The 10,547-nt window shown below is 37.1% G+C and overlaps 1 protein-coding gene across 4 annotated transcripts in view; it reads left to right on the plus strand.

The window, feature by feature from the left end:
• The window catches only part of UBE2V2 (ubiquitin conjugating enzyme E2 V2), a 30,604-nt gene extending 20,057 nt beyond the window's left edge, over positions 1-10,547 (plus strand). For 3 of the 4 annotated variants that reach the window (XM_048286535.1, XM_048286536.1, XM_048286538.1), the window contains 3 exons: positions 599-744; positions 3,450-3,575; positions 9,680-10,547. In XM_048286535.1, coding sequence (XP_048142492.1) covers positions 599-744; positions 3,450-3,575; positions 9,680-9,826 — 419 coding nt within the window. In that variant the 3' untranslated portion in view covers positions 9,827-10,547. Of the gene's footprint in view, positions 1-598; positions 745-3,449; positions 3,589-9,679 lie in introns of all 4 variants that reach the window. The other variant, XM_048286537.1, reaches the window with a different exon arrangement.

The raw sequence follows: 10,547 nt of genomic DNA on the forward strand, positions 1-10,547 counted from the left end.
TTTAATCAATGCTTCTGTGTTATTTTCTCTCCTCTGGCAAGTAGCAGTATTAATCACTAGATTAAAAAAGACTTAATTTTCAATTTGTTTTCAGATATTAGTCTTTTGTTGGGTTTTTTAAAAACAAGTGAAATCAAGTGAAAATATTTCAGCCTTACAGTTTACATTTATTAGGATAATCTGTGTTAAATGTTACATTCTTTAATTATGTTTTGGAGTAAATTTGCCATATTGATTTTATGTGGATTCTGCTTGATTAGAACTTGACAGACGGTCAGTTGATTTTGAAATGTACTGGATCTAAACAGTATTGTGCTTGGGAAAGAGAATCTGAGTTAAGCTATCTTGGACTAAAGAGAGCTGTCCTATTTTTATATTTTATGGCTTGTATTGGTATTACTTGGTAGTAATTAACTTCCAGTGAAGCAGTTAGTTGCTTCAAAGCAATTAGACTGCTAAATAAATTCATTCAGGCAATATTTGTTTAACTTGGAAAATACATTCAGCACTTGCCAGGGTGTAACATATAAAAACAATGAATTTGTTTACCTTTTCCTTAATGTGAGCAGTATTAATTACACTATTCCATTTTCTCTAGTTAAAGTACCTCGTAATTTTCGCTTGTTGGAAGAACTTGAAGAAGGGCAGAAGGGAGTAGGTGATGGTACAGTAAGCTGGGGCCTTGAAGATGATGAAGATATGACACTTACCAGATGGACAGGAATGATTATTGGGCCACCAAGGGTAAGTGTGATGAATTAAAACATTTTTGTTAGGTTTTTAGGCAATACAAAATGCTAAAACATGTTAGTGTTCTACAGTGTAAAGGAATTAGTTAAAATTCAGTGCATGAAATTGTAGAAATAGTGTATAATTCCTCACTTTCTGGCATCTAAGTGTTTCAGTTTAGGTTCCCCTGTTTCTGCAGCTGTGTGTAAAAGCCAGGTGTGATCTGAGGTGTATTTTACTGAGTTATGAGTATATTCATTCTGTATTTCCACTGTTACTGCACATAAGTATGCACTGATAGTAAAAATAAACAGGTAACTGTCTTTCCCCATTTTATCATATGTGCCTGGCAATTTCAGTTTTGTAGTAAACTGGCAATTTATTTTCAACTTCCACAAGTTTTATCAAATAGTCTTTCAGTATAACACTTCCAGAATTTCAGTTGAATCGTGCTTAAAGACTAAGCAGCTTTTAGTTATCTCAATCCTGACCTTTGAAGTTCTATAGAATGTCATTTAGCCTGATACAACCTGCAAGACAAGTAATCACCTCTTGTGTGTATCAGGCACATCAGATATGAGTGGAGACATCTGTACTTAAGTTACTGCACACTTTCTCATAAGTTACAGTATGATGCAAAAGATCAGTGTGTAACTGAGACCTTTAAATGAAGCTATCTAAGTAGCCCTAAGTTAGCACATGGCTTTGACTGCTAGAATGGGAACTATCTTGTATGTCCCTTGGTGCTGCAGGGCTTATGGAATGAACTGTCCAAGACAGACATCAGAACTCTGCCTCAGTGCAGATAATGTCTTGCAAAGCAGCAGAGTTCCAGAGACAGAGTCAGTGTAATTCAAGCTTCTTTTGGAAATCCGTTGCAACTTGCAGTAGGCTGCTTTGAGCACCTGAATGACTTTGCTGAGCTCCTCAGATTTGGGTGCAGTTGGGAAAGGGCAGGTTTAAAATATAATCATGATGACTGTATGCTTGAGATATTAGCTTCTGTGGAATCAGTGTTTGCGTACACTTCGAAGAAAGTTTGTAGTCTAATGTGTTGGGATAAAAACTTGAAAATTTGACCTAGCTGTCATAGGGTCTCCCTGGCTCTCCAAAAGCCCACCAGAACTGTCTATGACTGCTTTCTTGTTCAACCTAAGGTGGACTACTACACCTTTGAAAAGAGATGATGATGTGTTTAATACTATACTTACAATACTACTATGTAAGGTCCCATGTGTTTTAAAAAAAATAATAAAACTACTCAACCCGGCATGGGATACACTTTTAGTCCTGGTCAATTTGTAGTTCTGTAATTTTATTTTCTTTATGATAAAGAGTGCATGCAAATAGTATGTCTTGTGCCATTTCAGGGACATGCAGTCTTGCAGATAGAATGACTTGCAATATGTAGGGGCTGTAGAAAGTGGAAGCCACCAGCTAGCTCCCAAGCCAGTGGCAGCACCTTGAGAAGAATTGCATATCTAGTTTCAGGGTCTGTAGAAGATGAGTGTTTTTTGGAATTGACTGAGTTATGTAGATGGTGCAGCTAGGAAAAACATAGAGAAAGTTGCTAATACTGTCTGTGAAGTTCACATGTGGCTTCCCTAGAGCTGTGCAAAAAATTGCTTACCAGGTTTTTTTTTTTCTTCATTTGAAAGGTGACCCAATAGAGAGAGAGGAGAGTAAGATTTGTTTTGGGTTAAAGGAAACATTTTTCTGACTTCCAGAAAATGGGATTTTAGTTTTTTTGGGAAGCTGGCCAGAGACGCTTGGCTTGCAGTAAAACAATGACTTGATAAACTGAGCAAAATTGAGAAGCCACCTGGATAGGAATAAGGGAATGGGAATTAGTGCTGTTCTTGGGATTTTCCTGAGTTGTGAGCAGAGTTATATACATTTTGGCATATTTTCACTATAACTGACAGCATCCTTCTCTGGGGAAGTAAATTGTTTTGGCTGAATGAATAATGAGAATTTTTGTTAGTGTATTTTCTTGCCTGCGGTACCAGCTATGTTACCTGTAGCAGGACAAGATGACTTTTATCTGGCCTTTAACTTTCTCAAAGTATACTTGCACTTAGAATTATCTCTTCCATGGTCACTTTGGAATGACATCTGCAAACTAGCAGTCGCTTTACTGTCCAAGCCCATAAATCCTCCAGTAAACCAAGTAATTCTCAGCTGCAGAAGTTTCAGGTATTTTCTGTAGTGCTAACTACTTCCAGAATATATTTCTTTTGCAGGTCCTATTTTTATTTTGTTTTTGCTTGTATCTTAACTGTTGAGTTACTGGCATCTTCATCTTTGTCCATTTTCAATTTTTTTACAGTGTTAGGTATTTCATTATAGGGGAAGGTGGTAATTTTCCTAAAGCTAATTGATTTCTCTTACTCCTGTACTGTGCCACTGTTGTTTTGAGGATGCAGGCAGATAGAAAGGATGAGAGCAAATGTGAATTAAAAAAAGAATTGTGTTAAAACTTGTGTATGGCATAGTCAATAAGCAGTGTAATTTATGCATAATTATGAAGTAATCAATATAACGAAAACAGTGGAAATTGGTCAGTAATCCAAGACCTTCAGTTGGTACACAATATTAAAAAAATTATATTTATTTCATATTTCTTAATTGTTGTTCCTCTTGCCTTTGCTCTGCTTTTAAAAGATTTATTAATATTTAGCTTTCAGTGAAATGCATTAGTCTGTCTTTTTGCTTTCTAGACAAACTATGAAAACAGAATATACAGTCTGAAAGTAGAGTGTGGACCTAAATATCCAGAAGCACCTCCTACAGTTAGATTTGTAACTAAAATTAATATGAATGGAATAAATAATTCCAATGGAATGGTAAGTTGAAATGGTAAGATCAACCATGTTGTTAATTTATACTAAAAAATAATTCTGTGAAAATCAGGTGAGGAATATGCATGTTGGACAGAGCTTTTGCATTTAATTTTTATAATACAAATACAGATGTAAATTGAGTTTTGGTGGCGTACTACTTCAAATCTTTGTGGCTTTTTGTGGCTTACCAATAAGACGAGCATTATTTATAATATTGACACAGTTGTTTCTTTCAAATGAAGATGAAGGTTTTAGTTTTGAGCAGGAAAACAGCAAGTGTTTAAGCTGTGTGTAGGTATTTCCCTCATAATACTTTTATAAAAGGGGATTAGTTTCATATTGTAGCAGGAATATTACAAACTCTTTCTGATGTTTCCATTGAGTAAAAATGGAGGTTATTTCTGATGAGACTCACTCTGGATGTATTAATTCACCTGTAATGAACTGGTGTATTTATACTCTTGTTTCGTTTATACTGGATTTATTCAAATTCGAGGTGATTCTGAGCTTCGGTCTTAATAGATACAGATGGTAATCACTTTCATTTCAAAGATCGATTTGCAGTAAGTTGCTTTCACTGATCCCGCAGTTAGAGTGGGATGAGTTCAGAGATATAAGCCATGGCAGCAGCTCGGGCAAATTTGTTACTCTGTTGTTCACTGGGTACTGAAGTACTGTGAGCAAGGGAGGTGCTTGGTTGCTCAATGGGAGGAGGTGTGAGCTGTCTTGCATTTACAGTGGTACATGCATATATCGGCAGGAAGCACAATCACATTTGTGTGTACGTTTGTCTTCAGTGAATGCAGACTAATTGGGTTAAGGTAATATCTAAAGGTGCATCAGCATCTTTGGATTTTAAATAATTTGTAAGATTTAAAAGAAAGGTGGACTTGCATTTCTGTAATTAACACTACTGAAATGTGAAGCTCAAGTGTCTCAATGACAGTAGCAGAGGGAGAGGTTCTCAGGGGTTCTTTTGCACTTTTTTTGGGTTGTAGAGTAGTGTTCAGGTTGGTTGTCCAAAACCAGTGCACTAATGCTTCAGAAATAATCTAAAATTACTCTGAAAATACTTTTATGTAGCTAACAATGTTACTCTACCTGAAGAGCCTGTTAAAATTGCTACTGCAAATTGGCTCATGCACTTAATCACAACTGTGGCTTGTTGTCTAAAGGTATGTGTTTGTTGAGAAGGTGTGAGAAGCAAAAGCTGCTTAAGGTATGTTTGGAAGACAATTTTCATACCTCTTCCTAGTACCGTAGGAACCTGTACTATTGTGATTCACTGAAGAAGTATGCTCTCATGGCTTCATCTCTGCATACCTCAAGGTATAGGTGTTGGTTTTCAGAAGCAGGACCTCGGACTAGCAGAGCCTGAACGCTTGTGTTTACTGAAGCCGGTCAGCTTGAGCTTTTGTTTGGAAAAGTCTACACTCCCTCAGCTTGCTGAGGAACAAGGTGACTGCTGTGACAGGAAATCTGCCTGGTCATTTTAAAAGCACTGTTCAAATTGAGTCATTGCTACAGGAAAAATTGATTTTAAACAGTTAATATTCTTACATAAAACCGTCATTACTTTTTCCCCCCAAAAGATAAACTTGTGTATCTTATGAAGGATTCACTATGCAAATGCATAACTTCTTTTTTAATGGATTTAAATAGGACTAAATAGTATTTTTAATGAAAAGAATTTTCATAAGTAATGAATTTAAAACACATTTATTATGTAATTTTTAATGTAGCCATTGTCACAGTGTCTTGCATTTTATCTTGTCTTTGTGCTTGTTAGAGAAGCTGTGAGATAAACTGCGGGGGCATGTTCAGCATCCTGGAGCAGTTAATATTGCTGCTTCCTGATAGTTTCCTTCGTGTTTCTTCCAAGCTGTTCTCCCACTTTCTGGTCATCTTTCATTTAATAGATCATAAGTGGTTGGCTGCATTCTTTGAATTAATGGCAGGGTTTCATCTGCAGATATCTTCTACTATCCGTGCTTCTGCAGGCACCCTGGTTTTTGACATGTGGCCAGCTTTTGGTCACATTGCTTATAGATGTCAGGAAGAAGTTGGTGACTTGCCAAAAAGAGACCTGAGGCAAACAGCAGCTGAAATTGTGTATCTTAGCAGGTTATACTCAAAATATTTTAATGTTGTTAAGGTAGGCTTTGCAGGAGATGTGTGCCAGTTAACATCTGTGGAAAAGTAGGGCCCACACTGGGAGTGTTAGAGGGTGGTAATTTCTGTTGAGTTAGAGTGTGAGTGGTGGAGGGGAAGGATGGATAAGTGCAGTTACTAGGGATCTAAGGAAACTAGTCTCATACTGCCCTGTGGGCAGTGGTTCTCAGCTTTCTTGACTTAAAAATCCTTTTACACTTTTCATGAAAAGTGCGCGTGGGTAATGAATTTATCAGTACTGACAGATACAACTTTATTGACTTTTTGTTTGATTATTCTATGAGAGAGGAGTTTGTAAGTAACTTTTCTGCCAGCAGCGTATCTTCAGGAATCACTGTTTGGTAAATTTAGTGCAGGAAAGGAGAGAACTAGTTCAGGAGTATTTTATCTCAGAAGATTTAGGTGCTCTGAGGCACCCTGTTAAATTGTCTTTCTTTTCTTATCTCCAAGTTAGTTTTTTGCAGGTTTGTTCTTTTTAATTTACCTATGGAGCTGCTGTATTTGTATACAGAATTAGATTACTAAGGTCAGAAAAATTAGTCCAAGTACTTGTGTAGAGCTGGACAAAACGCCTTTATGTGCTAATGGCATCACTGTTCTAAAACAGTAAATTATCATTCCTGGTGCTACAGGGTTTTTTCTCTTGGAGACTTATGTATCCCATATTGATAAAACCCAGGTTGCATTCTGATGTGCTATTTGCTTTCCCATTGTCTTTTAAGGTTGTCTGATTTTTGCATCTGTGATAGTGCTCCTCAGCAGTCTATCTTGCAGGATTTGCAATCACTTCTGTTCATTTAGATACCATTTACATTTAGTACTTGTTTCCTTTAAACCACTTGGGAGTCTCAGCTATAAATCTGTAAGCTGCTGTCCAGTTACTGCTTTGAGTATGTTTGCTGTAGACCTTGCTACTTGTTGAAGTTACTAGGAACATTATAAACACTGTATACTTTGCATCACTGTGTAAAATAATTTGTTTTATTTTCAACTGTTTAGAAAAAGATGATGCATTATATATATTGCTTCTCTTGCTATTGTTCAAGGTTCCACAGTGGTGTACCCCCCCAATAAAATAGTCTAAATAAAATAGTCTTCAGGTTGTAGTTTGCAGCTTTATTAGCTTTTATGTGACCTTGAAATGTCTCCCTCTGTGTTCCAGGGTGCACATTTGAATATTACCTAATGCTTTTGTATGATTTGAACATAGTTTGTGTTACTCTCTTAAATGTCTTTAACTGTCTTCTCATTGCTCTTCATAAAGTGAGTTTATTATGCACTAACTTGGAAATCAATTCTGCAACACAGACAACAGAACCTGAGCCAAAATCTTTACTGCTGCTGATGCCATGAAGATTTTTGCCTTTTCTTTTATACCCCTGTTATACTTTCTTACAACTTCTGTATTCTTAGTGCTTTTTGCCTACATTCTTGGACTTGCTTGTTCAGCTAGAAGACTAAACATTTTAGAAGCTTCGTAGGTAGAGGATAGTGTGCCCTAGACCCTAAGGTCCTCTCCAGAACACATTCTGTAAACTAAGATAGAACCATGCAGGGGAAGGTTCCTTGGGGAGGGGAGCTCATTCAAGCTTCTCATTGGGGAATCTTTGATAGGTATGCTAATTAGTAAGACCTATAATGTTATACCAGATCTTTTGGGGGTGGGCATTGTGGTGTGCATTTTGGTGCATTTGACCTGGACGTGGTGCACCTAAGGATCCTTAAAATAAATACCAAGGTAAAATCCCTTTTTCCCTTCTAACCGTGTTTGATTCTTGACTTTAAGACCAGAAAAAGGCATCACTGCAAGATGTTATGAAAGAAGTCCGTGACTTGCAGAAAAGAGACTTGAGATAAACAAGCAACAAAAATGTCACGTTGCAGCAGTCTTTAGTCAGAAAACATTCATAGCAATGTTAAAGCAGAGTTTACAGTCTGTGAGTTTTTTGTTGCAAATTCCCAGCAAAAAAGAAAAGCAGGAGGAGATTCTCTTAAGTGATCAGCTCTCATGTTCCAGTCTTTGTAGAACTGCATTATTTGAACAGCAGTGGTGACTGACTGCTGTGTGCTGTAAGTGAGGCAAACATCCAGACCTGAGGGAGCTGACAAAGGCAAAATTGAGAAGGAGCATGGAGAAGGAAGATGGTGTGAAAAGAATTTCCTGACTGAAGTTAGATGTTTGTTTCTGTAGTCACAGAGCAACTTCCTTTCCAGCCATTTTGCCTCCTGTTTACCACGTTACCCAAATACACCTTTAAAAAAGTAGTAATAGTACAGGAATGACAGTGATTATTTCACCAGTGCTAACTTTCAAAACCTTTCTGTGTTAGCTCATACACTCATGTATTTTAAACTTACATGATGTTGCTGCATAATAGAGCTTTTCTTTTGATGCTGTTTTACTTTTTTTTGAACATTTGCTGTAATTATTAAGTAATCTGACTGCCTTTTGTAGTGTGGCTTGATGATACACTGTCGTTGGCAACTCTGCTGACTTTAAGGGGTTCCTGACTCTTGAGGACAAATTGTGTGAAAAGAAATGCTTATAGTGCTGAGCTATGAATAAGGTCAAGGATCCTGCTTAGGGACTTCTTTGGAAGGTGTTGTTTTAAACTGGGTGGGTTCTGTCAGTTCAGTTCAGAAAATATTTCCCCGTATGTGGTTTACCTGAGCTGATAGGCAGTAGCACTGTTAAAGGAACAAGAGAGGGAGCAGAAGTTTCTTGGGATAGTACTGCTGCCCAAGCCAGCATGTTGTTAAACCTTGGCCTCAGTTTTCTCCTACAAAAAGGTTTAGTCTCGTCTGGTGTTCTGAAAATAGACAGCCTCACTTCAAATAATCTAGAAATAAAACATCTGTGTTAATATTCTTATTTCTGATTCCAGGTTTTTTTCTTTCAGCTTGCCCTAATTAAGATGGGATAAGAAACTTCTTGATGTTTTATGCTGCCTAAATCAGAAAACAGTAGTTTCCAGCACTCTTGTAGCCATGTGGGCTGCCCGTGCTACTCTAGCAAAGGAATCCAGTAGCATACAATAGCCCTATTCCTGCCCCAGGGCCTGCTTTGCAGTTGCACAGCTGTAGACCCCTCTGTGCTCTTAAGTTCCTCTGTGCAGGGGCTGGGACTTAACCTGCTGCCAAAACAATTCCCAGGATGACTTTCAATTGCTGACTTTCATATGGAAACCTCCTGTTATAATATAATTGTGTAAATTGTCCCACAGGTTTTATAAACGCATAGGAGAAGTCCCATGTCCTTTCCTTTCAGTTCATATTCCAATTGGTAAGTGATGTACAGTAATCTTCACGGCTCCATAAGATGACTTACTGTGAGAAGGATGCAAGGAACTAAGAAATGTCCAAGCATTACAAATCAGTTATTTCAGTATTTCAAGACATTTCTTAGTACATGTAGTGGCTCTAGATGTATCAGAAGCACCATGGATGTGAAAGAAATCACTAATAATACTTGTAGCAAAGAAATAATAAGGGAAATGTTCCTTTAGAGAGGTATTCTATGGACTCTTGTGTGGCAGGTTCTTTTAAAGAACTGGGGAACACCCAGGTGCATATATTAGCATAGTGAAGGTGATGACTTTTCTTTTTTTGGGGTAATTTGAAAAAAACTATAAATTTTGTGAGATAGCAGCTCCAGTTTTGCAGTGAACAGTTTGCTGATGTCCTCCTCCCCTCCTCTTTTCCTTCCCACTAATATAAGTAGCAGCACAGATGGAAGGGTCCACCTGCATGGATTTTATTGCAGAATCGGTATCTGTGTGTAAGTATGTGATTGTTTTCCTTAAAATATTTTAGGAACACAGAGAAGGTGTCAGGGAATGCTTAGACTGTTTCTTAGAGCAATTAGGTTGATAACAGTTATTTATGTAGAGATTTTGTGTTCCATCATAAATTAGACTTCTCTCTTCTTTTTCCAGGTGGATGCACGGAGCATACCAGTGTTAGCAAAATGGCAAAATTCATATAGCATTAAAGTTGTACTTCAAGAGCTAAGACGTCTAATGATGTCCAAAGAAAATATGAAGCTTCCACAACCTCCAGAGGGACAAACTTACAATAATTAATTTTAGCTGATTCTCAAACTTCTGTCTTAAAACAACAACCTTCTACTCATGTTAATGTCTTGATTAAATCTCACAATGCAAACACCCACACATTAAAGAATTTCAGCTGGTATACATGACCTGGACATTTGTAAGAATATATATAATATATGTATGCCCAATATGTTTTCAGGCACTATGGGAGAAAAAGGCAGCACAATTTTTTTTTTTTCTCTTATTGAGGCACTGTCATTTAAGCATAAGCCTGAAATAGCCTATAATTGGAATTCAGGTTTTACAAGATGAAAGCATGACAGAAAGTGTCAGATTGCTGTGGAATAATATATGTTACTGAAAATAATTTCTGGAGAAGGCAAAATATAAATGGCATGCTTTATCCATCTTGCTTAGTAAAAGAGCTGCAGTTAAATTTGTTTTAAGGTAGCAGGTACAGTGAATACCGTTGCTCATCTTGTTTAATTTTGCAAGGGTGTGGGTGCCGACTACTAGTAGTGTCACAAAGTATGTTCAGGATTGTTTTGATACCTGTATTTATAAAATGGGGGGATTAATTTCTGTTAAGCAGCTCCTGTGTTACATGTATTGGACATGGCAAATATTTGTTTACAGTCTTTGTTCTAATAAACCATGCATTTAAGTTTTAGTGAAACAAAGGAAATGTATGGATATGTGATTGAGATTAAAGTTAGTCTTAAAATGTAAATAAAATGTGGAAAGTGTC

This window comes from Corvus hawaiiensis, chromosome 26 (assembly GCF_020740725.1).
Source record: "Corvus hawaiiensis isolate bCorHaw1 chromosome 26, bCorHaw1.pri.cur, whole genome shotgun sequence".
NCBI lineage: Eukaryota > Metazoa > Chordata > Aves > Passeriformes > Corvidae > Corvus > Corvus hawaiiensis.